The 27,349-nt window shown below is 38.2% G+C and overlaps 2 protein-coding genes across 2 annotated transcripts in view; one reads left to right on the top strand and one right to left on the bottom strand.

Moving 5' to 3' along the window:
• The window catches only part of cyp33 (cyclophilin-33), a 37,418-nt gene extending 14,592 nt beyond the window's left edge, over positions 1-22,826 (top strand). The window contains exons 3-7 of the mRNA XM_068354809.1: positions 212-433; positions 1,030-1,158; positions 11,628-11,805; positions 15,256-15,404; positions 15,543-22,826. Coding sequence (XP_068210910.1) covers positions 212-433; positions 1,030-1,158; positions 11,628-11,805; positions 15,256-15,404; positions 15,543-15,611 — 747 coding nt within the window. The 3' untranslated portion in view covers positions 15,612-22,826. The remainder of the gene's footprint in view (positions 1-211; positions 434-1,029; positions 1,159-11,627; positions 11,806-15,255; positions 15,405-15,542) is intronic.
• A 292-nt stretch (positions 22,827-23,118) lies between these two features.
• LOC137624270 (protein lin-9 homolog) overlaps positions 23,119-27,349 on the bottom strand; it is a 66,322-nt gene continuing 62,091 nt past the window's right edge. The window contains 1 exon segment of the mRNA XM_068354808.1: positions 23,119-27,275. Coding sequence (XP_068210909.1) covers positions 27,075-27,275 — 201 coding nt within the window. The 3' untranslated portion in view covers positions 23,119-27,074.

Raw genomic sequence — 27,349 nt, 5'->3', positions numbered from 1 at the left:
TAACGATTACCCTATATTTGTATACTTCTTTCTTTAGCTAACTAACTACTGTTTCAGAAACAATTGATTAATCATTCAGGCTTTAATTTCATCACTATGCATGTTACAGTGATGTATTTCTAAGGTAAACTATTTTTGTGTTGATTTGAAAAATTCATTGCAACTGATATTGTAGTTAGCAGATTTGACAAACCTAGAATGCATATTTCAGAATGAAAGCGAGTTGTATGGTCGTACAATCAGAGTCAATCTTGCAAAGCCACAAAAAGCAAAGGAAGGATCTTCAAGGGCTGTTTGGGCTGACGACGAGTGGCTGAATAAGTATTCTGGCGCAACACTAGAGAAAGAGAAGGAAGATGAAGATGAAAGTAAAGAGGGTGAAGATAGTCAAGAAGGGACGTCGGAAGGAGTAAAAAGATCTGCCGAGGAGACGGTAATTTTAACTCTGTTTTACTTGCTTTTAGAAATGGTCTTATTCTCAGTTTTAAATATTTCATGCAATATTGGTAAAGGGTTTTGCCACCAATTTCTATCACATAACAGCTGCCTCTTGGCTAGTACAGTGTTAACATGTTCGCCTAGCATTCGCACGGCAGCAGATCAATCCCAGCCCTGGATCATGAATTCAAGTTGTTTATTGGGGAGGCCACTGCTTCGGCTGGGCACCACAGTGGTGGGTTGGGCTTGCCCGGCTGACGTTCTAGTGAGCCTAAAAAAGTTTATTTTCTATTGGATGATGAGGGGACAGAGTTCATTCTCACACTCACTACACACCTTAACTATCTAGGTAAAAGCCTCTAAGGATCTAAAATAATGTGTATGGTACATTATGTAGGAAGCCATATACTGTAGAGATAAACAATTCTGTTGGAAAATTATAGTTAGAATATAGTTTTCTTGGAGACCAGGGCTTTGCAAAAATAATGCTAATAGCTATGTAGTGTTTGTGGTTTGTAGATAATAATGCTGTATTGTATACAGTATGTAATAAATAGTAATATACTAGGGACTTTTATCTTATAATTTTAGGACGATGAGCCAAAGGCAAAGAAAAAGAAGACAAATCCACAAGTTTACTTCGACATCAAGGTGAATAACAACTTACTTGGACGTATTGTCATGCAGCTCAGGGCAGATGTTGTTCCTAAAACTGCAGAGGTGAGTAAAACTTATTTTTCAATATCAAACTTACCCGATGATCATATAGCTGCATCCCTGCTGCCCGACAGAAAAAACCTACGGGAGGAATACGCCAGCGATCGCTATACAGGTGGGGGTGTACATCAACAGCGCCATCTGTCAAGTAGGTACTCAAGTACTCGATGTCAACAAAGAACCAATTTTCCCTCTGTCGTGCCACAGGCAAGACCTACTAAATACGCCGTCCCTAACTAGATTTGTTTTCACAATGATTTGGTGAAGTACACTATTCCAGTTTTGAGCTTTCGCTATGCAGGGGTTTTATCTTCATTTCAAAACTTGAACTCGTTTTGGATAGATTTAATTTTGGTGACGAAGAGAGTATGGACTCTCTTTCACTTTTAAATGGCCGACCCTTCCCTTAGACGAAAGTGTTGGTGACGAAGAGAGTATGGACTCTCTTTCACTTTTAAATGGCCGACCCTTCCCTTAGACGGAAGTGTGTTTAGGTTTTTGGTAATTTTGCTTAACAAGTTATAGATCTATTTATTTTATATCTCTCTGCCTTCATAGGCCTCTTCGATTAACTTTCCATTTATTATAAACTTATAAAAATTAATTTTTATGTTTGTTTATATGCGACCTTTCCTAATAGTAGGCGGTCCTTACTTGGAATCGAAGTTAATTAACATTGAGCCCGTCATATCGTATTTACCTTTTAAGAATTTAATACTTTTTTTTTAATTTTAATGTTTTATAAAAGAATTTCTTTGATAGTCTCGTACTGTTTTCAAAGATGAACTAACGTTTAGTTTAGTCTCCGCAGTTGTTGACGTTCAGAACATTCAACATGCGATCTATCGTTACGATAGAGAGAGAGTATTTCACGGTTTCACATTGCAGTAAGAGTAAACCGATTCTAGCGTTTCGTTCATTCTTTCTTAGCTTAAATGGTTTAAATTCTAAATAAAGGAACTTTTTATTGGGAAACCTTTCAGTTTTTTCCTTTAGCAAATAATATGTTTTAACGATATATAATTGGGCTCTTCTCTCAGGTTCTAAGTCAAGAGAGAAGAGAGAGAGAGTTAGAGACGGAGGGAGAGAGAGGAGAATAAACGTTTCGTTCAAGCGGGTAACGTTGTTCTCGTTTTTTACTCTTCTCCCTAGTCGCTGTAGGGGAAGAAGGTAAAACGTTTCTAGAGTTTTATTCTTGTTCCCAGGCTTTATGCGGTGAGAGATTTTAAACGTAGTTTATTTGATCTAGTGTTTAGTCTCTTTTCCAGCCACTGAATTCTTTATCTTTAATTATGTTTTTCTGTTGCATTGTAAAACTGTTTTCGCAATTACTACCTTTTAATGAAGGATAGGATTGCGTGTTTCAGGTAGAAATCAGTTAAAGTTTTGATTTCAGTGAAATAAGTGCAAACAGAAAATCAAAAGTGATAAAGTGATATGCGCAAAGTGTTACAGTGTTGCGTTCGAGGGTTCGTCTGTTCGTGCCAGTTGTTCACCTAGTCCGGGACCTCTTACAAGCTCCCAAGCCCAGGGGAGAAGTAATGTCGAACGACTTATGGGTTCCACAGGCCTTGATCGACGAACAGACGTTTCCCTCGGTGGTTTCGGGTGTATCTACACACGTTGCCGACGTGATCGCCCCACCCACACAAAGACGAGAGAGCCCATTTATTCCTCGTCTGCGGAAGAGGTTTCTCATAGAAACCATGGACCAAATCTTGCAGCTTTTTAAGTGCAAGTCGGTCCCTTCCGCGCAAGTCCAACGGCCTAGGTGTAGCCACTGGGTCAGTTCGGACTCGCTGCAGTCATCTGACGACTGCACACCTCCCAAGAGAGGCAAGGTGGTACCGCAACAGGCAGTAACTCCGTCTGTTGCCGCACCAGCTGTTTTAGACCCTCAGTCACAACGGACAGTAGCTCCGTTTGTTGCCGTCTTTTGTAGACCCTAGTGGTCCATGCTGCAGACTATGCAGTCTCAGCTTGCTTCCTTCATGCAGGAGTATCGTGCTGAGAAGGTTGACACTGCACCTGTTAACCTACAACCTGCCACGGTTGTGCGCTCAGCAGATACTGCGGCTGCCTGCTCCCACACTCCACCTGTGAGAGCTCCACCACCGATGCGCAGTCGACCCTGCCAGACGCATGTTCATGCTGCACCCTCCGTTGACATGCGTGAGCTACCGCATCAGCAGTGGGAGGGTGCTGTCAAGCTGCCGTGTTTTGACGCAATGCGGCATGCTCCGCAACCCACGGCAGTCCCTCCCACGCACCAGCACTCCGCTTTTGTTGTTGCCAGCTCCCACACTCCGACTGCGGAGAAGGTTGACGATGCACCCGTTGGCCTACAGCCTGCCACGGTTGTGCGCCCAGCATGGCTGCCTGCTCCCACACTCTTGTTGTGAGAGCTCCTCCACCCATGCGCAGTCGACCCTGCCAGACGCATGCTGACTCCCACAGACACACGGAGCACTCCGTTGCCATGCGTGAGCTACCACAAGCTGCCGTGTTTTGACACGGTGTGTCAGCCTCCGCAACACACTGTGGTTACCGCCACTCGCCCGCAGCAGACTAGTCAGTCAGGAGTTGAGGCTTCCCCACACAGCTTTGGTTGTTGCCAACTCACAGACTGTCAAGCAGTTACATGACGTTGCCTTCTGGTCTGCTACTATGCACCAGTGCTGTATGTCCTCACGCACCTGTTGTGGTTGACAGTTCAGTTTTTGACAGTTCACAGACTGTCAAACAGTTACATAACATTGCCTTCTGGTCTGCTGCTTATGCACCAGTGAAACCCTCACTGAAATAACCTAGCTTTTCTCGGACATGGTTCCTGTAGATGAGAAAGTGCTGTTCTCCCTCCTTCTGATTTTCCCTTGAGGACTCTGTCATTTGGAGAGGAGCCTTAAGCTGCTTAGCCTCCTATGGACTTTAATTGAAGCATAACATGCTTCCAGGGATGGTAAATGGTTCCGCTTCAGTCGCTAACCCCGTCTGTTGCCACACCTGCTCCCATAGACCTTGGGCTTTGTTGCAAGACAAGCAGTCCAAGCTTAGTCCTTGATAGAGGATTTTTTACGGAGAAGAACCTTCTAGCCAACAACCTTCCTACCGGTTGGTTGTACGCCCTGTTGACGCTGAGGTATCCTACGCACGTCCGCCAGTTGAGATGGTTCCTCCACCGGTGCGACCCAGTGTGGGTTGCCAGTCACACGTTGACGTTAAGCGACTCTCGGAGGTGGTTGTGGACGTTCAGTGTGTCACTAGGAAGACGTTCAACAACCAGCAGAGGTGACTTGTTGTGACGCAGTGCGGCAACCTCAGCAACCCGATAAGGGGTTGTCTGCACAACCCAGACAGTCTAGACAGTTTCGGGTTGTCGCTGTACTTCCTCGCATCCCCATGGTTGACAGTTCACAGACTGTGCAGCAGTACCATGATCTTGTGTCCGGCTCCGTCACGCATCCACCAGTGCGACCGGATTCAGCGAGTCAGACGTTGCCCACTCCGTTGCCGTTTCCTCATCAGTTTCGGATGAGGAACCCTCTAATGAGGACATGGCTGAACAAGACGATCTACCCCCAGCCCTGCTATCCATCCAGAAGATGCTGAAGAAGGAACACGGCCCTTTCAGGCTGTGGATGAGTCTGGTTAGGACACTGTCATCCGTGGTTCAGTTGGTGTCACTTGGAAGACTACACCTCCGTCCTCTTCGGTATCATCTAGCTCTTCACTGGAAAAGGACAAGACCCTAGAAGCGGTCTCGATCCCGGTTTCCGGAAGATAAGTCTGGTCTGACTTGATGAAAGGACTTTATCAACCTTTGAAAGGGTCTTCCCCTGACTGTTCAGACTCCCAACCACGTTCTCTTCTCAGACGCATCGGACGTAGGCTGGGGTGTGACCTTAGGCGGTAGGGAATGCTCGGGATTATGGAACTCGAGTCAAAGGACAATGCATTTCAACTGCAAGAAGCTTCTGGCAGTACGTCTGACCTGGAAAAGCTTCAGGTCTCTCCTTCAAGGCAAAGTAGTGGAGGTCAACACGTTCAACTCCCTGCTTTGATGTACATCTCCTAGCAAGGAGGGACCTACTCTCTGACATGGTACGAGTTCGCAAGTGACCTCCTCTCCTGTTCAACAGGTCTAGACTTTTCACTAGTAACGAGTTTCATCCAAGACAACTTGAATGTCTTAGCAGATTGTCTCAGTAGGAAGGGACAATAATTCCAACATATTGGACCCTCCACAAGGATGTATGCAAGAGACTTTGGGTCACCTGGGGCCAGCCAACCATAGATCTCTTCGCAACCTCGATGTCCAAGAGGCTCTCAATACTTTGCTCACCTATCCCGGACCCAGCAGTAGTTCTTATAGATGCCTTTCTACTAGATTGGTCTCATCTAGATCTATTTGCATTCCCTCCGTTCTAGATTGTCAACAAGGTACTGCAGAAGTTCGCCTCTCACGAAGGGACAAAGTTGACGCTAGTTGCTTCCCTCTGGCCCGCGAGAGAATAACTTACCGAGGTACTTCGATGGCTAGTAGACGTTCCCAGAACTCTTCCCCTAAGGGTGGACCTGCTACGTCTGCCACGCGTAAAGAAGGTACTCCAAGGCCTCCACGCTCTTCGTCTCACTGCCTTCAGAGTATCGAAAGACTCGAGAACTAGAGGTTTTTCGAAGGAGGCAACCAGAGCGATTGCTAGAGCAAGGAGAACATCCACCCTTAGAGTCTACCAATCGAAGTGGGAAATCTTCCGAAACTGGTGCAAGTCAGTATCCGTATCCTCAACCAGTACCTCTGTAACTCAAATAGCTGACTTCCTCTTATATCTGAGGAAAGAGCGATCTCTTTCAGCTCCCACTATCAAGGGTTACAGAAGCATGTTGGCATCAGTCTTCCGTCACAGAGGCTTAGATCTTTCCAACAATAAAGATCTACAGGACCTCCTTAAGTCTTTTGAGACCACGAAGGAGCGTCGTTTGGTTACACCTGGTTGGAATTTAGACGTGGTTCTAAGATTCCTTATGTCAGACAGGTTCGAACCACTTCAATCAGCCTCCCTGAAAGATCTCACCTTTAAGACTCTTTTCCTGATATGCTTAACCACAGCTAAAAGAGTCAGTGAGATTCATGCCTTCAGCAAGAACATCGGATTCTCATCCGAAACGGCTACATGTTCTACATCTTGGTTTTCTAGCCAAACACGAGCTGCCTTCTCGGCCTTGACCAATATCGTTCGATATTCCAAACTTATCGTATGGTTGGAAATGAACTAGAAAGAGTATCATGTCCTGTAAGAGCTCTTAAGTTCTATTTTAAAACCTTTACGAGGCCCGTCTGAAGCTTTATGGTGTTCAGTTAAGAATCCATCTTTGCCTATGTCAGAGAATTCTTTATCCTATTTTTATCAGACTGTTAATACGAGAAGCTCATTCCCTTCTGAATGAGGAAGACCAAGCTTGGCTGAAGGTAAGGACACACGAAGTTAGAGCTGTCACAACTTCCGTGGCCTTTAAACAAAATAGATCTCTGCAAAATATATTCGACGCAACCTATTGGAAAAGCAAATCAGTGTTCGCGTCTTTTATCTTAAGAATGTCCAGTCTCTTTACGAGAACTGCTACACTCTGGGACCATTCGTAGCAACGAGTGCAGTAGTGGTGGGGGCTCCACCACTACAATTCCCTAATTCCAGAACCTTTTTAATCTTTCTCTTGAAATATTTTTGGGTTGTCCGGAAGGCTAAGAAGCCTTTCGCATCCTACTTGATTTGGCGGGTGGTCAAAATCATTTCTTGAGAAGCGCCTAGATTAGAGGTTTTGATGAGGACCTTTAGTATGGGTTGCAACCCTTCATACTTCAGCTCCTAGGAGTCGCTCAGCATCCTATGAGGATCGCGAGGCTCAGTAAGGAAGACGTACTTAAAAAGGCAGAGTAATTGTTCAAGTCGTCTTCCTTACCAGGTACTTATTTATTTTATGCTTGTTATTTTGAATAACTGCTAAAATGAAATACGGAATACTTAGCTCATAATGTCAACTTGTAATGCTGGTCTCTACCCACCCCCCTGGTTGTGAATCAGCTATATGATCATCGGGTAAGTTTGATATTGAAAAATGTTATTTTCCTTAGTAAAATAAATTTTTGAATATACTTACCCGATGATCATAAATTAAAGGACCCACCCTTCCTCCCCAATAGAGAACCATTGGGACAGAGGAGAAAATTGGTTCTTTGTTGACATCGAGTACTTGAGTACCTACTTGACAGATGGCGCTGTTGATGTACACCCCCACCTGTATAGCGATCGCTGGCGTATTCCTCCCGTAGGTTTTTTCTGTCGGGCAGCAGGGATGCAGCTATATGATCATCGGGTAAGTATATTCAAAAATTTATTTTACTAAGGAAAATAACATTTTTTCTATAGAATAATTCAATTTTTATCCATATAGTTTATATTAGCCTGTGCTATTCTCAACAACTTCATTGGGTATCTTTTGAAGAAGATCAGCATTCACTTGGCTTTGCATAAATCCTTATGGATAATGGCTACATTAGTTCTTAACCTCAATCCGTGTTACATCTGCACTTGGTAACAAGATAGAAGCTAGCTAAAAGACACAATAACTCTCTGGCAGTAGCTTCTTAACAGATGGCTGGTGACCTGACTAACTTACTACCTATCCATGTAATTAACCAGCTAATGGTAAATTCAACAGAGTATGGCAAACTACTACTGAGAAAGCTTTTGATTCTGTCAAAAATTCAGTAATAATGAAAGCCCTTCAAAGGCAAGGAAAAGATGAATCTTGGTTTAGAACACTTGAAGATATCTCTACAGGAAATACAGCCATCTGAAAACTACACGAAGTACAGAAAAGGGATTTTGACAAAGGAAAAATCTATTTCTGGGCGAGGAACCTGTGTCGTTCCGTGAAATGCTCCTTAAAGCACCATTTCAAAGGTATAATTACTGCTAAATATACCAGAGAAAAAAGTTGCATGGAATGCTAGGAATATATCCAGCTCGCTCATCCCTAAAGGGTGTCGGTATTAAAACAGGGGCGAGTGATACCACTACCACAGATCCCTTTCCAATTAGACTTCTCCCTCCTTAAAATCCCCCGTTACTACGAGGTGTCGTTCACTACAGCTACTGCCCCCACCACCACCACCACCACCACCACCACCACCACCACCACTACTACCTCACCTTTTCCCATCATTCCTTGTTAGCACCCGTGAACGTTCGGACGTGTTTTTCGTAGCTCTGTGTTATTTTGTGTTTTTAAAGATTTCAATCTTTGATGATAGCCCAGGTCCATCTGTTACATTAGCCTGAATAGCTATTCAGATGGGAAGATCTTCCTGTTGAAATGGAGATATGCAGTAGCATATTAACTAGATAACTGGGTAGGTTGGTAGGCAGTAGGTTGGCCAGGGCACCAGCCACCCATTGAAATACTACTGCTAGAGGGTTATGGGTCCTTTGACTGGCCAGACAGTACTACTGTACATTGGATCCTTCTCTCTGGTTACTGTTGTTTTCCTTTCGCCTACACATACACAGGATAGTCTGGCTTATTCTTTACATATTCTCCTCTGTCCTCATACACCTGACAACACAAAGATCACCAAACAATTCTTTTTCTCTCAAGGGGTCAACTACTGCATTGCGGTCGTTCAGTGGCGACTTTCCTCTTGGTAAGGGTAGAAGAGACTCTTTAGCTATGTTAAGCAACTCTTCTAGGAGAAGGACACTCCAAAATCAAACCATTCTTCTCTATTCTTAGGTAGTGCCATAGCCTCTGTACCATGGGCTTCCACTGTCTTGGATTAGAGTTCCCTTGCTTGAGGGTACACTCGTGCACACTGTTCTATCTTCCTCTTCCTCTTGTTTTGTTAAAGTTTTTATAGTTTATATAGGAAATATTTATTCTAATGTTACTGTTCTTAAAATATTTTATTTTTCTTTGTTTCCTTTCCTCACTGGGCTATTTTTCCTGTTGGAGCCCCTGGGATTATTACATCCTGCTTTTCCAACTAGGGTTGTAGCCTTGCAAGTAATAATAATAATAATAATAATAGCAATTTGAATGTATACACAAGAGGTGTAAGTCACGACTATCAAGTTCGAAGTGGACAAGGAACCTTGTTTGTAAGGTAAATATTGCATTTAAGGGTTGACAAAAATGGATTACAGGGTCCTATCTGATTAGACCAAAAGACCTGTGCTACAACCAGCTCTGCTTTTGCAGAAAAGGGCTGCATGCATGGAGATGAACTAGAAGACCCCAATGCGATTTTTGCTCTTCATTTTGAAAATGCTATCCAAGAGCTAATATAACCTATTGTATACTGTATGCATCTGGCATAGTGAACAGTATTAATTGTAGAGTAGACACAACTAAAAATTCACGATCCATTAACGTAACTTTGGATGCTCATGTTAAATGTTGTCCTAAAGAATTTTTGAGAATTATATACCCGATTTGATTAGGTTGCCCAACTAAATTGGTTGCTAATCGGAGTAGGTTAAGGTGAACAGGGGCCTGTGTTATAAAAAGAAAGTAATCTTGGTTTTTTATAGAAATAATAAAGTCACTCTGCAAGATAACATGTTTAATAAGTGTTGTCCTTGAAGTACTTGCTTAGTAAATAAAAATAAATGGTAGTCTTTCAGGTATTCTAACTTAAATGTTTTTATTCTGAATTTTGTTAGGTCCAAAGTTTTGAAAGAGACAAGTTACTCGTTTTAACTTTTAGAATAAATTTAGACTCGTTGAGCTGGTCTATCTCCTTCCAGTTGATGATAATACCTCTCTTCATGAAAGACTCCTCTTACGAAATTTTCAAGCTACGAAACGAGATGCAAATATTTTTATGACTCACTTTACGAAAAATGTGTCAATTTAAGAAAAGAGATTTGCCAGCCAGGTCGAGAATAAAATAATCACCCATCACAGAGTTGAAGAAAATGGGTTCAGACAGAAAATGTAGCTGTAGTCTATGATAGGAGTAACTATAATTTACAGTATGTATTGGGGAATTTGATTCAACTCCTATAGACTGGCAGCCATATCCATTTGAGTGCAGTACATAGAATTTTTAAATTTCAAAGTTATCAGGCTAATGAGAGATGAGTGATTTTTTATTTTATTCAAGATATGATATATTTGTTGGGACCAAACCCTCGGGCACACCATTCTATCTTATTTCTCTCTCTCTCTTTTTTTTTTTTTTTTAAGTTTTTATAGTTTATATATGAAAGCTTTATTTTATATTGTTACTATTCTTAAAATACTTTTGGATACCAACATAACTTCTACTTCGGATAGATGCCAAACGGTAGGAAACAAATAAAATAACAACTGCCCCGCAAGAGTCCCACTCAAACTAAGCGAAAACTAAACTAGATGGTAATCGCAATAATTATTAATAAGATCAATATATAATATCAATAATATAATAATATAAACCTTAATGCGGTAGCGAAACCAACTAGACCGTGCCCGAAGGCAGGCTCGCCAACCGAGTTCAAAACTATGAAACGTAGTATATCATCAAAACATCAAAATAATATCCAAAGCACAATGATGAGGTGTAATCGGTGGGAAAAATATGCAAATGTTGATAAAAATATGTGCTATAAAGGAGTGACGTCACTGGCGTGGGTGGTAGTAGTGTTGATCGGCACCTCGCTGAGGCGGGGATTTTGAAGAGGAGATATCTAAATGGTGCGAGACCTCTGGTTGTGAATTATCACGCCCCAGTATTATATCGACACCTTATATAGGTGAGCGAGCTGGGTTCAACCTGGCATTCCTATGCAATTTTTTCTCTGGTAATATATAGCAGTTATATACCTTAGAAATGGTGCTAAAGGAGCATTTCATTGGGCGGCACAGGTCTCTCGCCCAGAAAAAGATTTTTGCTTCGTCAAAATCCCTTTATTTTCATTGTTAATTACTTTTCTTGCAGTTTATTTATTTCCTTATTCCTTTCCTCACTGGGCCATTTTCCCTGTTGGAGCCCTTGGGCTTATAGCATCTTTCTTTTCCAACTAGGCTTGTAGTTCAGCTAATAATAGTAATAATGGGAATTGATGATGTTGATTCTCTGGTCTAGTGACATATTTAGAATTAATTTTCATGTACCCATGTTACATTTTTTAGTTTGGTTGAATTAATAGGAAAATATTTGAAGATTTTCGTGGTGCTTGGCATGTTAGAAGTAAAGTAAGTAAATGCAGGTGAATGAGTAATTAATTAATACATATCGTATTGCATTTTGTGAAGAACATACGAAGGTACAACAAATTGAGGAAGAGAAAAGCAATCAAGTAACTAGTTATTACCTTCATACATCTAATCACGCATGGGAAATGGATACAAATGTAAAGTTTTAATTAAGAGGTTTCATAATTTCAAATATATTGATGTTTTGTAATTTCAATATCATTCTATTTCAGAATTTCCGTTGCTTGTGCACGCACGAGAAAGGGTACGGATACCAGGGCTCCACCTTTCACCGTATCATCCCAGGGTTCATGTGCCAGGGGGGAGACTTCACAGAGCACAATGGGACTGGTGGCCGATCCATATATGGTCCTAAATTTGAAGATGAGAATTTTCTATTAAAACACACAGGTATGTCATCAACTCAGGTGGTATGGTTGAAGGGGGTGTGTTGGTATGTTTAAGATTGTGTGGAATTCATTTACTTTTTACATGGATGACAAAGGCTTGCTCCTTGAGGACCTCACTATAGTCAATTTTTTTAGTGAGGCGGATTTGCACCGACTCGCAGTGGTGCCCTTTTAGCTCGGAAAAGTTTCCTGATCGCTGATTGGTCGGAAGTATTCGGACAAAAATACTTCCGACCAATCAGCTACCAGGAAAATTTCCGAGCTAAAAGAGCATCACTGCGAGTCGGTGCAAATCTCCCTCACTAAAAAAATTGACTATAGGATTTGCAGTACATCTTCACTAATCCACTGCATTTGGGAAAGATTCTATGATGAATTAAACAAGTTTGGGTCAGTCTAGGTAGGTTATACACCAAAACTCATAGTAAAGGATAAATATAAATGTTCTGTTGAGTATGCTAGGCTATTAAAGGTTAATTGATATAACTAAGCTTTCAGTTATTGCATATAAACTTTATGGAAAAAAAAGTTTAGGTTAGTAGAGAACTTTTTTTCCAATAACTGGTATTTAAAAATCATGCCAAATCATGAAACACAGGCAGTTGGAAACATGTATTATGCGTAAGCATTTGTCAAATCAAATTTTTAATAACTTAAACACAAATAATTAAGACATTATTTATGGCTTCATATCATAAATAGTTAAATAAAGAATCAAGATTTTATGATCAATAAATAGTACTGTCTGACTTTTACCATTATAAATAATATTAAATTTAAATTTTTAAATTTAAATGGCCTTTTTTCATTAATTTTATTATGTACAGTTATTTAAATGAACTTTTCATCAGTATTACAGTCATATATATATATACTCATTAAAACAATTATGAACGATCTAATTTAATGGTGCTGTTCTAAAGATGTTGTATTTTGATTGTTCATTACTTCTCTTGTAGCTTATTTTCGTGTTTCCTTTCCTCACTGGAAGGAGGTTATGTTTTACCCTCTGTTTGTGTTTGTTTGTTTATTTGTGAACAGCTTCCTGGCCACAATTTTAATCGTAAAGTAATGAAATTTGCAGGGATTAATTGTTATGTAAAAAGCTAGAAATGGTTAAATTTTGGAAGGTAAATGTTAAAGGTCAAGGTCACGGTCAAGTAAAATGTCCAAATCCACGTAATCAGCTATAAGTTTGGATATCGTTGTAAAATAGAGTTTTTTCATGTCATAAACTTTTAAAATTTTCAGTGATCAATCTATTCTGAAGAAGTGTTTTAATTCTTTCATTATACCTTGTATTGTTCTCCTGTCTGGTTTTCAGCTGCTAATTCTCATTTTAATTTGTTGGACAGGAACTTATGGTCCATTAAATTTCTTATTCCTAATCTAGATATTAATCTCTGTCCCATCGTTCAATTAGTTCGTTATGCATGTTGCATGAGATTTGTCATAATTCTGATCATCTGTTACATTCAGATCTTCCCGGACAGTCCTATCCTGTTCGTAATACTAGACGTGCTGTTAATTCTAATAGTTAGGCCTTCTTCATCATGAGGCTCAATACTACACATTATTCTAGAAGTTTCATTCCAGCTGTGACCAAGTTGTGGAATGATCTTCCTAATTGGGTACTTGAATTGGTAGAACTAGTTTATATATGAAATATCTGTTTTGATGCTACTGTTTTTAAAATATTTCCTTTTAATTGTTCATTATTTCTCATATTGTATCATTTATTTCATTTCCTCACTGGGCTATTTTTTCCCTTTTGGAGCCCTTGGGCTTATAGCATCTTGCTTTTCCAACTAGGGTTGTAGCTTAGCTAGTAAAAATAATAGTATTAAAATGTTTTTATAGTTCCTTTATCACAATCCAATCAGTTTACAGTATGCATAGATAATGGCCACATTATTGAATTTGGATAACCCCAGACACACCATCTGCATGTTTCCAGGTAAAAGTGTGACATCGTCTTCCCTAGAAATCGCTCGACTTCAATTGGCAATCTCAGGCCATTTTCAATCTGGAAAACTAATTTACTTCTACATACCAAACCAACACCTTTTCAGCTTTTGCTCTGCCTTCCTTTAGAAATGGTAGAAAGCAAGTTTATTCTAAGTGGATGCTGATACATCTTGAATTATTATTATTATTATTTGCTAGGCTACAACCCGAGTTGGAAGAGCAGGATGCTATATGACCAGGGGCCCCAACAGGGAAAATAGCCCAGTGGGGAAAGGAAATAAGGAAAATTGAAAAATTTTATGAATAGTAACATTTAAATAAATATTTTCTATATAAACTATGAAAACTTTAACAAAACAAGAGGAAGAGAAATGAGATAGAATAGTGTGCCCAAATGTACCCTCAAACAAGAGAACTCTAACCCAAGACAGTGGAAGACCATGGTACAGAGGCTATGGCACTACAAAAGAATAGAGAACAATGGTTTGATTTTGGAGTGTCCTCCTAGAAGAGCTGCTTACCATAGCTAAAAAGTCCTTTCTACCCTTACCAAGAGGAAAGTAGCCACTGGACAATTACAGTGCAGTTGTTAACCCCTTGGGTGAAGAAGAATTGTTTGGTAATCTCAATGTCGTCAGGTGTATGAGGACAGAGGAGAATCTGTTAAGAATAGGCCAGACTATTCGGTGTATGTGTAGGCAAAGGGGCTCATCAGATAAGAGCCACTATTGACTTTCATTGACTTTAAAATAAACATTGAAATTTCTGCCATTTTAAATACAGGTTCTTGGCTGATCTACATTTAGAGATGGATTTGTATCCAGTGGTCTGGCTCTTGTACATCTTGCTTGAAGGGTTGTTTGAAGCTTAACATCCTAAAAGTTTTTTCTTGATTCCGTTGACTCGTAAGAAATGTTTGACTCAATTATCGGACATTCTTTTGGGATTGATAGAGTTGTGATGTAACATTTTTTCATGCAAAATCCTCAGTCATGTACAGAGGGTTAATATTCCAACACCCTTGTTTCTTACGGTTCCATATCCAGCTTAAACAAATTATGAGGGGAGCATATGCAGAGGTACCAATTATTTATAGTATATCTCCCTTTTTGGGTGGGGATATCTTAATTTGGAGAGAGAGGGTTTGTGTATCGCCATGATCAGCAAAGCTGTACTAGTCAAGGCCACATACTACCATGGTTTGCTGTGAGTGATCAGACAAGTCTTCCATCATCACCAATCTGTACTGGCCAACATGGTGATGAAAACTGGCCAAACCCCATATATGAGTAAAGACATATCTGAGGCCTTTGTCCTGCAATGGACTAGAAAAGGCCGCATTTGTTGTTGAAAGAATATCTAGCAATATTTAATGGGGGCACAATGGCTCATGGATTTTTATTGAGAAAATATTAATTTTAATGAAAATTCAGTTTTGAAAACTCATGTTCTAGCAATTGAATAAATCTTAGTATTTTAACAGGTCCTGGGATACTTTCCATGGCAAATTCTGGTCCAAATAGTAATGGTTCCCAGTTTTTCCTCACTACCGAAAGAACGGAATGGCTTGACAATAAGCATGTCGTGTTTGGGCAAGTTATGACCGGTTTAGATGTCGTGAAAAAGATCGAGGTAAAAATGATTTACTTTACTATATTCTCATTTTTTCTTAAGACTAATACACTGCAAAATAATTAAGTAAATCTGTTTATATATTTTTAATATAAGTTAAAGGAATATTAATAATATTTCTTCTTTTTTCATTTACAGAAATGTGGTACAAAATCAGGTAAACCCTCCGAAAAAGTTGTGATCTCAAACTGTGGCGAATTAATATAAATCATCTCAAGTGCAGCGTCTTAGAAACAAGAATGGCAATGAATAAGGTTACTTAGTACAGTACTACAGATATTTGCAGTGTTTGCAATTTTAAATTGATTTATATTAAATTGAATGTAATTTTTAAATATGCTAAATAATTATGTATGAATGCCAAATTATTGGTGTCATATGTACATGTAATCTTGTCCAGTTTGTGGAACAAGAATGATTTCATACTAAATAGGCAGTATGCGTAGTACTGCAAAATTTATGCATTGAATTTTGTCAATGTTCAAAGATACACTGTACAGTTCACCTGAATTTTGTCAGTGTTCAAGGATACACTGAACAGTTCACCCATAATCTTCAAATGTCATCGCTGGAAAGGTCCGATATTTTATAACCTCGGTTATTGGTGTAGTAACTGATAAGGAGTCGCAGTTATTTGTACAATAACACAGGGTCTCATTTTATACACAAACATGTTCTAAATGTCCCAATGAAATTATTTCTTTCCTGTAGATTTCGGTGTTGCCTCAACTTTGATGCGACTGTCACAATTGAGTACTGGTAGGTGCTCCTTCAAACATTATCTTTGTGAAAGATACTACTGTATATACTAGTATATATACCATTGCTTTATATCTGAAAACCAGCTTGAGGTAGATATACTAAAGCACAACATTTCAAGTCTTCAGACTCATGATTTTAAATGTCTTCATACATTTTGTGGTAGTTTTTATTAATTTGATCATTACTCCAGGATAAATGTAAGTGGGACATCAATTGCAGGTTGTCGTTTTTATGAGATTTATATGATTTTTATTCTATTTATTTCTTTAGTTAATTCTGTCATGAAGATTATTAGAAATGTTTTGAGGAATGATATGATCTGCTTAAAACCAGTAATATTGCATCTTTACAGGATCTTCAATATCCCATTTTTTTTATGCTTTCTCAAAATATGTCATCAAGAAGACTGAAAAAATTTAATTAGGTTATATTTATTGCAATTGTATTATCAGTACAATTTCCTATTTGTCCTTTGTCCCTTTCCCTTAGTTGAAATGTTTAGGAAACAGCAGTAATGTATCATTTGAAGACAGCTGGGAATTTAAAATAAGATTTTAGAGGTCTTAGTTAACCTTTCAAGATTCAGTTGAAATAGTCAATTTCTTTAAGTTTTAATTCAAATCCATTTTAACAGGAAAATCAAGTTCCAAGTATAGCAGGTTGCTCTCTTATTGCTACCTCATTCTTCTTCTTGTAAAGTGTTTATTAGTTACATTGCGTTGGCTGTAACTGTGTCCAGCCTAAAATGTTTACCACGGTGTGCCCACAAGCATCAGGATTGGCCGACATTCAGGTGTCTCTCCTCTTGCAAATATACATTATTCCATTGTTCCTGTGACCTGGTAAGTGGTACTATTAATGTGCTGTGCACGCTAGCCACGCCTCTATGCAAGTTATCATAATTGCCTATACAGTAATACTGTTGAATTACTATTATTATTGTTTACATGAATCAGTTGTGAGAATGTGGTGGCCAATCACAATGCTTGTGGGCAGAATATGGTAAAGATTTTGGGCTGGACCCAGTCTCTTCCCATTATTTTTTCATTTTTGGTCTGATCTGTTACACAAGATTAGGAGTAGGATTGTTTAAAAGATTTTAATCAATACAGTGACAATTGTTTTTTTTTTCTTTTTAATATAGAATTGGTATTTTCAGTATGGAAGTCTATGCTAACTTTTCCTATTTAGTTTACCATAATGGGTTGGTTATTGTTGATTTTTATTTCATAAACTTCATATGAATAGAAAATTTATAAATCAAATTTATATTTTTTTCATATAAGTTATGACTTGACCCTTTTCCCGCTTAATTTTAGTTTACAAATCACTTTGGCTCATCTGTTCCTTTTTGCATACAAACCTTTGTCTTTTAGATTGGTTGTTAAAGCTTGTTAACGAGGCACTTAGGGGGGGGTGGTACTAACAAATTGCAGGTCACTTATATTTTTTGACTGCTGTCAGGACAAGATCTCTTCTCACTCTACACCTTGAATGCTGTTATGGAAGCTTCCCCTTCAACATGCCCTTTCCAGTGACGACTCGTTTCCTTCCCGGATTTGGTTTGTGGATGCTTGTATGAGAGCTAGTTCTTTATAAGTCAGGAATGAACCGTAGATACCATGGTCGAAAGCGTGCGGTTGCCTTTGTCTCTCTTGACCATTGACCATTAGGGCTTGCCTACACTGAACCACCTATAGTTTCTGGGGCAGTGACAAGTGCGTGCTGAATAGGTATGTGGCCACCTGCATCGACTAAAGCCATGCCATTCATCCTCTGCTGTAGACAGGAGTGATGGAGACTTGGCCTGTGATGACATGTCAGACCAGTGATGCACAGACTTCACAGTTCTCTTTCAAGTTGACAAAAGCATCGACATAACACCTAATTGAATTGTACTTCACTTTTGGCCCATAACCTGCCTCACACTGCAATACAGTGAGTGGAAAGTGACCTTGTGGACAGCTCATTTGGTAGATAGTCCTCGGCATCATACTCTATCCCAATACTTTGACGTTTCGGACATGCACGAACACAATACATGCCAACTCACCATGTAGATGACCCCTAATTCTCCGATGCTTTTATAGGGACCAGGTGTGTATAAAGTGAGGCAATCTTAACTGATCTGAAAAGGTGTGTGCCATTTCTTTCTTTGACTCCTGTTTTACTGGATTCAGAGCATTCCATTAGGCTCCTGGATGTTTTTGGGGGTACTTTTGTTGATCCTTGGCTTGACTAAGACTTATACTTAGCTGTATTTTAGGATACTTAGCTGTATTTTAGGATAATTTGCCATAGTTTAACAAGCATCTCCAGGGTGCCTACTTTAGCAATGAACTCCCCTATTGCTGCTACTTCAAGTACTTTAAGATCTAATCCAACAGGGTCTTGGGTGTAGTGAGAGAGTAAAGCAAGAGTGAAATACTTAGGAAATAAAATTGTAGTTTCCCAACCTCAATATCTTCATGCTCATCCCTTACCCTTAGACCCCGGTGCTTGGCTTGAGCCTTAAATTTTATAATCCTGTCCTATCCTTGGAGGGCAGGGGAGAGGTTTGAGGCAAAGGAACGTGGTCTGTAAGTGATCTTGTAGAATGCCCTATCCGGCTTTCCATGGATGTTACTCTTTTTTTCGGAGATTGGCAACAGTTAATATATCCATGTTAAGAGCAGTCGGCATGGTCTGTGAACCTGCTCCTAACGGGGTCACCTACATACTGTCATGCTGTGGTACCAATCATGATCCCTCCAGTTTGATTACTGCTTCAGACTTCTTATCAGGACTACGTACCAGTTGGTCTGATGCTGGTCCTAGGCCTGAAGACAAGGTGTTGACCATGCCCGATTTGATTTTCCTTTAGAATTGTAGTTCGCTATCTGTCTGGATTTTTTACAGCATGATCACTGGGTTAGTGATCCTTTTTTTCTTAGCTTTGAGAGTCCTTTTTAGCAGAAGTGCAAGGGTCTCTTGTCACAGCTACAGGAACAATAGGCTGAGTTCTAAAGATAATAAGTAGAGATAAGTGATCGCAAGTTTAAAGGAAATGATTAGGGTATACACTTTCAGTACTGTCTATCGAGCATACCATGGGTCTCACGCCTGAATTAATGCCTTTGTTCAGGCTTTTCTTTTTAATCTTGCCCAGGATTTGCTGTTTATCATAATTTTCTCCACAGCCCTTTTCCATTTACGAATTGGCTTAAATACTGCTTCCGAGACACATCTGCTTCATCTGTGATGGCAATGTCTATCAACTTTAAACCGTGAGCTTTAGACAAGATGTTCTCATTGATGTTAGCCTGTGCCTGTTTGCATGAATTATGCTGTCTGTATGACCTTAATGTTTCCGGGAGGGAGTTGCTCCAGGATTAGAAGTTGGATTCCTAGACTAAAAAATAGAAGAGGTCCGTGGCATGCTGGTTGATGTACACGTACTGTAGTTGTGGTAGGTTTTTTCTCTGCACTGTTGGATCACTAAAATCAAGGCAGCAACAATGTAGGAAATATCAAGTTTGGTCACCTGTTATAAATGTTACTAATGAACAGTAAACAAGTCTTGAATTAGCAAGACTGTGAGAGAGATTTTTGCAGCAGGCATTAACCAGGAGAGATGGGGCATTTGTGGGTAGTGGTGTTTCAACAGATTACCAGGTTTCATGTCCTTCACTTTTGAGGTTTTCCTTTTCTCTATGCTCTATGCGGAAGGTTTATCACCTAAGAGCTTTGCACTCCCATAACAATTCCGATATCGGACCTATGGAGTTGATTGGATCTTATGGGCAACAAGTGGGAAAATCCTGCAGTGTGCAGTATGAATGATTAGTTAAAGCAAGATGGAGGAACAGAGGTTTAATAAAAAGTTAGTGCAACTAGAGGCTGAAAGGAAGCTGTAGACATTCTAAGTAATGTTTACAGTGTGCTGATACTACTTCCTCCTAAGGAAGGGGTAAATTTAGCCCATATGGGTAAGTTTTGGAGAGGGATAATTTTGTTTACAAAGGAATTATTCAAGCCCTTTGGATGTCTACTGGTACCTTTACCCCCAGAACTCCTTAAACTATTTAGTTAAGCTTCATGATCTCATACCAAGTTTGACAAGGGAAGAGATGGTGATCACAGGTTTGACCCAATTCTTAGTGACCTATTTGTTTATTACCTGCAGGCACAGAAAGGTGATATCTATGAAAATTATTTTTTTGCAAATTTTCTGGTCAGCAAAACAAATGCAACAATACCAGAAAAGCTCCTAACCTGATTGATTATGATTGCCATGCCTCATTCAAATGATGCAGGTTATTTTAGAAAGGGTTCAACATACGATCAGGATGACAGACTAGGGTGATGAAGAGATGAGAACCAGCGTCATCGGGCAGTGAGTGAATGTGGAGATGAGAAATCAGGGTGGGAGTCCGCTACAGTTTATTGCCCCTTACACCCGTTCCTGTTGGGTTCTCGAGATACTTTTTCTGTTGCTTATACCTTCCTTTTGGGCTCAGCCAGAGAAGGAATTTCCTCCTTGCCTATATTTCACTTGACAAAAATGCATCTCTCTGTTTGCTAGTAGCAAAGGCAGTGTGCAATGAACTGGTTACATGAAGGTAGTTTTCACTGTTGAGCATTGTCAGGCTTCCTTCAAATTGTTCTGTAGGGTAGTGAAGTTTATAAAGCAAACCTAAGGATAAGGTCAACCTCTAGTATGAGCAGACATCTCCCCTGAAATCACATCGGAGTTAGTGTACAGCAATAACAGGGATTTTTATATTCTCTTAAAGCCACATTCAAATTTATATATTTTCTTTAAGACCTCTTTATCCCAAGTGCTGCCACCAAGAAAGCTTAACAAGTTCCAATGATCCAGTTAATGAAAATACTCCTACCTAGTCACATAGAATGTGTGTGCTGCCTTTTATCACTTTACCCATCTTGCATTCTTACATTTTCTCTTGTCATTTTGTATTTATCAACATCGCTCATGCATAGAGCTCAAACTATACATTTTTATTTTCTGGAATACTAAAGTTTATAATTTATTTGTAACTACTATGATGAAAGCTATATTGTTTGCAATTTTGAAATGTATAATTCTTGACAATTACGTACTGTTTGTATATTCTTACAAAAGTAAAAGACACTTGTGGAGATCTGTACAGTATTGTTTTAAATAAAGGTTTTCTTTTATTTTGTGTATCCATATAGCACCTAGAATATCATCTCCCCAATTCAGAAAACATTACGACCAGAGTATTTGTTTTCCCTTAAATGTGATCAAGGTACTGAAGATCCTCTAAATTTGCTGTATTGCGATTCAAACCAATCATAAGTTTGTCTACAAATTAAATGATAACAGTTATAGTTCTTGTATTATTTTTGACATTGTACAATTAATTGAACACCAAAAAAACTACATACTGTACAGTAATATTACTTCCTTAACCCTTGATATTCACAGTGAGTATACATCTCTCTATAAATAGAAGACTGCTTTATAACAAGGGTTAAAGATGGCAGATTTACCTGTGACCCAAGGGGATGTCCTCAAATCAATCAATCAACCAAGGGGATGTCCAGCAATGATTGAATTCTCAATGACAATCACTGCAAGGTGACCAACTATGAAAAGTACCCAGCATTGCGAAGATCCCTAGTATCAATACTCCTGTATCATGCAGAATTCAAGAATACATGCAATACATTGATGACACCAATATGAAAATGCAAGTAGGCACACAACAGAGGGACATACTGTACTGCCACCTGTGAAAAAAGTTTTAAATTAGGAGCTCATTAAGTTTTCAATTTACGAAGCTTGGTCTTGCTAGGTTTCATGGATAGGAGTTATATTTTTTTTTCAGTTTCAAATCCTACAGTATAGCTGTCCCCCATAAATTTTTTATTCTGGTTATGTTTCCAAGTCATAAAATGTGTTTCACCTACTTTGTGACTTTGCTATACTGTACTACATTGGCATAAAGGGCACCTTCAGAGCTGTGTTTCAACTTGCATTGAAGTTCCGTTTATACCGCTGAGTAGTAACGAATCTCCACTGTTAGTTAGTAAGTTAGTACAGTATATTACTGTCTTCCCCAAAAGGAAAACTTATAATTTACCAATATAAAACTTTTGGGTGACTGCTATACTGTATTAGGAATCTGTTATGAGAAACATATTGCACATAGTAATGCTTAAAACCTATTAATCTGATATAGTAAAACACACAAAGAACAGCAAATGGATAATAAAATACCAAGTTTAAAATATCTTTACATATTTACATATAGCAACATACTCTGCACTACATTTAGAGATTTATCCTATATACAATAAACCCGAAAGAGTCACTTTTATATATTGTAAATCAAATTATTGAATACAAGCAATCTCATGAAAAAGATTTTCTTCCACTTTTCTCAACCTAAAATTATGGCTTTAAATAATTTCAAGTTTAACTACTGTATTAAAGTCTGAAATCTTGAAGGTATCTTATTTACAAAACTGCCCTTCCTAATTCAAGCAAATACTTTTCTAACCATAGTGGTTTGCAATGCTTACAGCCTGAAAAGATGTTGAATTTTAAAATGCTTAAATAAGTTGTATAAATAAAAAACTACATAAAAATTAGACTATCAAGGACACAAACCAAAACACAAAGTATAGAAAAGAACCATCCACCTTTGTCGAGATATTTTGCCCATGACGGGAACTTCTGATCCAAATAAACTTCTTCAGGTAGGTACATAATCAGCTGTTGCTGTTCTAGTTAGAATAGAAATGAGTACTACAGGTACATCCATTCTTTTATTATAAAAGAAACTATATTTCTAATTCCTCAAGAGAAAAAGGGGGGAGGCTTACCAAAAGTATAGACCTAGTTACAGAATCAGGATTTCTTCCTATATCCCATGATGGTTCCACTGGAATAGAAGTTCAAATAATTATTATTATTACTTGCTAAGCTACAACCCTAATTTGAAAAACAGGATGCTATAAGTCCAAGGGCCCCAACAGGGAAAATAGCCCAGTGAGGAAAGGAAATAAGTAAAAACAGCGAGAGAAGTTTAAGAACAATAATATTAAAATAAATCTTTCATATATAAACTACTACTATCTGATCAAGTCCCCAAACCTAACCACGGCCATGATTTTGTAGAAGAATTCCACGAGTTACATTGAACACCAACAGATTTATAACAAAATCTATTTACCAAGGCACTTACCCCAATTTTGGGGGTAGCCCACATCAAACAAAGGAACAAAAGGGGACCTTTCCTCTCTCTCCTCCTCCCAGCCTGATGAGGGAACCAGTCGAGTTTGGCTGGTACTGCTAATAATAAAATAATACAGTACCTCTAATAAGGAATTGTTGAAAAAAGGATGGTGTTCCTAATCTGTATGGGTGACCACGAAAGATAAAAAAAAATCCGAATTTCCTACACGAGTTTCTTCCGAGTTCCTTAGCAAATTTTGATTACTGTACATTATGAAACTGCAAAACCACCAAGTGAAATACAACGGCTTTTGAAAACATACAGTACTTACCTTTAATGCCACCTATATAATAAATGGGCATTAAAGTTGACTGCCAATCACATCCCTAGTGAGTGTGGGACACGAGTGAAGGACATCAATAACTGGTATTTTAAAGACTTCAAGCCTGGAAATTTTAGGTGCTAAAAACTTTGGGATTTTAGAGATGACAAAAATTACCACATAAGACCAGAGACTATATATTCTCTGGCCACAAGAATCTATACAGTATAAAGAATAAAAAAAAAACAATATAAAGAAAATAGTTTCTGAAAATGAGGCACCAACCTTATTTAAACCAACAAGCATGACATAAATTTCAATGATAAATTCAACACTCCTGTAAGACTCACCGGCAACTGTTTGATAAGTACGTATCGTTTGTATTTGGATGAAATGACTAAGCTTCCAAGAAACTTATTTCAGAATAAAATGAAAGAGCAGTATAAAAATTGAAATTATGATGATACAAATATGGATACTTCATTTAACAAACTATAAACAAAACTAGAATACACAATTTCTAGTTGCCTAGAACTCCTAATCACCATAAATCTTTTAAAACTATCGACTAGAAATTTTTCTACTTGAGAAATACCTAACACAAAGGCTTCATATATTAAAATAATTTCATCTTTAGTAATTCCTACTTAACAAAATCTTAAAACGTAATTTTGAAAATAAATATTTTCAATTACAATACGGCAAACAAAAATATTTTAAGGTAGATAAAGATGCATCCATTTGAGAAGCTGAACCGAACTGATTCAAAAAATTAATAAACAAATCAACTCCAGTAACTCTTGACTGCTTCTGACAACTTGGTCCTTATAGGTCAAAGTAAAGATCGTCTTGGTGACCGGTATATTAGTTGGACGGACAACCTCTTTAAAGGTTTAAAGGCCGCTCATGAATAGCAGAGGCAAGGGACAGTAACATTGCCCTATCAAGTATGACAATGCCCTAGAGACTGACTATATTACATATGATCAGCACCCAAGCTAGGACCAAGGAAAGCCAGGCAATGGCTGCTGTTGACTCAGCAGATAGATCTATAGACTCTCACAAAAACCTCATCCTTAGCTCACAAGAATTGTGAGGTTGCAGTGACCAAAGGAACAAACGAGTCTGAGCGGAACTCTAAACCCAGTCTGGCAATCACAAGGCAAGGACGCTATCACCAGGCCACTACAAACCATTAGACTTTTCCTATTAGAATTAGTCTTGGACTAGTTCGCAATACATTTCTATTTTGTGCACTTTCTCACCGAATCTTATTTATATCAGATTTACATATACGCCCTTTCCTCTTTGTATTAAAGGACTTCTTCGATTACAGAATGAAAATAAAATAAAATTCCAACATGAAAATGCATTACATTCCTACTATCCCCTTCCCTCTTACGTGCACTCGGTAAAATTATTACTGTTCCACAATTAACGACACGGTGGCAAACCTCAACTTTTCCAATTCTAAACTTTAGATTACAGTTCTAAGATTTCCAGCATTGTTTTTGTTCCTTTCCTTTTCATATCAATCATTCCTTTTTCACAACTAAACATACACATAGCAACTTCAACACAAGTCTTTCTTCCATTTTCCCCTCTAATCTACTACCACATTCTTTGAATTGGCATTATAAGTCTGAAAGTGACTTAATGGTTCCTCAGGAATATGATAATTACAGGCATAGTATTGTCAAGAAGTTTAACCAGACAACAAAGGAAGCACTATTTACGAGATGAAAAAAGGAGCTAAATAAGTCAAGGAATCTTGACAGCTAAGTGAAAAGACCAAAGGAAACAGTTGACCTGAGACAGAGAATGCTGTAAAACTCCTTTACTAACATTCACAGTGGCATTATGTTGAAAGTACAGTAGATCCCTACAGGGTATAACAACTAGCTACTGAAAATTGCAAGTAAAAGCTTCAGGTAAATGGATGCATCCTTATGCAAAACATAAATTAAACCAAGGAGTCACAACTCTACACAGAAAAGACTCTACAGATGTACTGCATTTCAGTCTAAGTATCAGGTACAAAAATAATTGTATATTTTTCACTCATACAATAAAGTCCCCTTTTTCGCAAACATAGAAGAGTATATTGTACTATATTTCCTGGTAAATGACAAAGCGTACGTAAATTACTAGAGAAAGCTCAATTATATATTCAAATTGTTCATACATAAAAGTTGTTATTTTAACTATGGTCAATGCTATAATTAAGCCGCAGCATTCTACTTAGTAAGAATTTTAGCAAAGAGAGTAGAGATAAAAAAAAAACAAATGGATACTACAAGTAAAACCTAAAAAAATAAGGACTGGCTTTAACATAAGACTACCTAGCTCAGCAAAAGAGCATCACAATGTTACGATTCATAGAAAAGTTGAAGCATCTGTAAATTCTTTAATGTGTAGAACTATGATAAATAATAATTACGCATAGTTTTCCTCCTACGTTCCATATCCCACACACATATATACAAATAATAAAAACTTGTAATAACACAACCCTACCTTTCGTTAGATTTAAATAATGAAAGACAAAGATTCTAGTAATTTCATGAAAGAATTCATTTCGTCCAGTAGAAGCCTTTTAATAAAAATTCCTGGAACTGTTCACTTTGAAACTTCATGACAAAAATACAGTAGTTTTGAAATTAAAAACAAAATTAAAGCTTCAAACGAAGTCTTACTCAAATGCCTATTCAACAGCCAGTTCACAAATTTAATTGTTATGTAAGAAATGTCTTTGGCATAAATGAAATATCTTAACAAAAATTTGCACTGACAATGTTAGTAATAAGACTCAATAACAAAGAAAACTAATTACTTTAAAAAATCTGGTTAAATATGAAATACACATAATTGTAGACTCTTAACAGCCAAGGATGCACGCTCGGATAGGTGAGAACGACGAATGACGACGTCAAATTTCACATTCGCTAAAATAATTAACGATGACCTGATAAAATGAAATTATTCATTCACAAATACTGTAATTCATCTTTTAAGAAACCTATCACTTCACATTTGGATTCGTTCACGAGCAATATCCGTTACTTATGGATAAATCCTACATCCCTTAGAGAACACATCCAAAGTATATTCTGTATTTAGAATCCACTGATTATGGATATTTCAAAGATCTACGGAAGAGTGAAATTTTGGTTTCATAAAATTTCTTACAAAATTGGTACATGACCCTGGGATGCCCACAGACAAATATGTTATCTCTGGAGGGGAAAAAAATAGAATATAAAAGAAAAAAAAATCTACATAACAATAGTACAAAAAACCTATTACATTTACATATGTTCAGAGAAGATTGAAATTCACTAACAACCTCAATTGCACAAGCTTGACAGGTGACTTGCTCTATAGAGAATTAGTGTTGTGATAGTTGAAGGCTTGTAAAGTCCCCATCTGAGATACGGCTGACATGATATGAGTCAAATGCACTTCAATGTTGTTCTGGAATGCTACTTTGTTTGACTCGTCAAGTGAATTTCTTATCTCGTTGAGTGTTTCTTGAAGAGACGTTAACTCGAAGGCACTCACTTCAGTCTCGGCTAAATTCTGAAAAAAGGGAAGAAAGGGAAACTGCACTACACTTTATACAAACACACTGCTGATCTTATGCACTGGATTTT

Source organism: Palaemon carinicauda, chromosome 31 (genome assembly GCF_036898095.1).
Source record: "Palaemon carinicauda isolate YSFRI2023 chromosome 31, ASM3689809v2, whole genome shotgun sequence".
NCBI lineage: Eukaryota > Metazoa > Arthropoda > Malacostraca > Decapoda > Palaemonidae > Palaemon > Palaemon carinicauda.
Note: the sequence above shows the minus strand (reverse complement) of the source record. Positions and strands in the feature narration are given on the sequence as shown.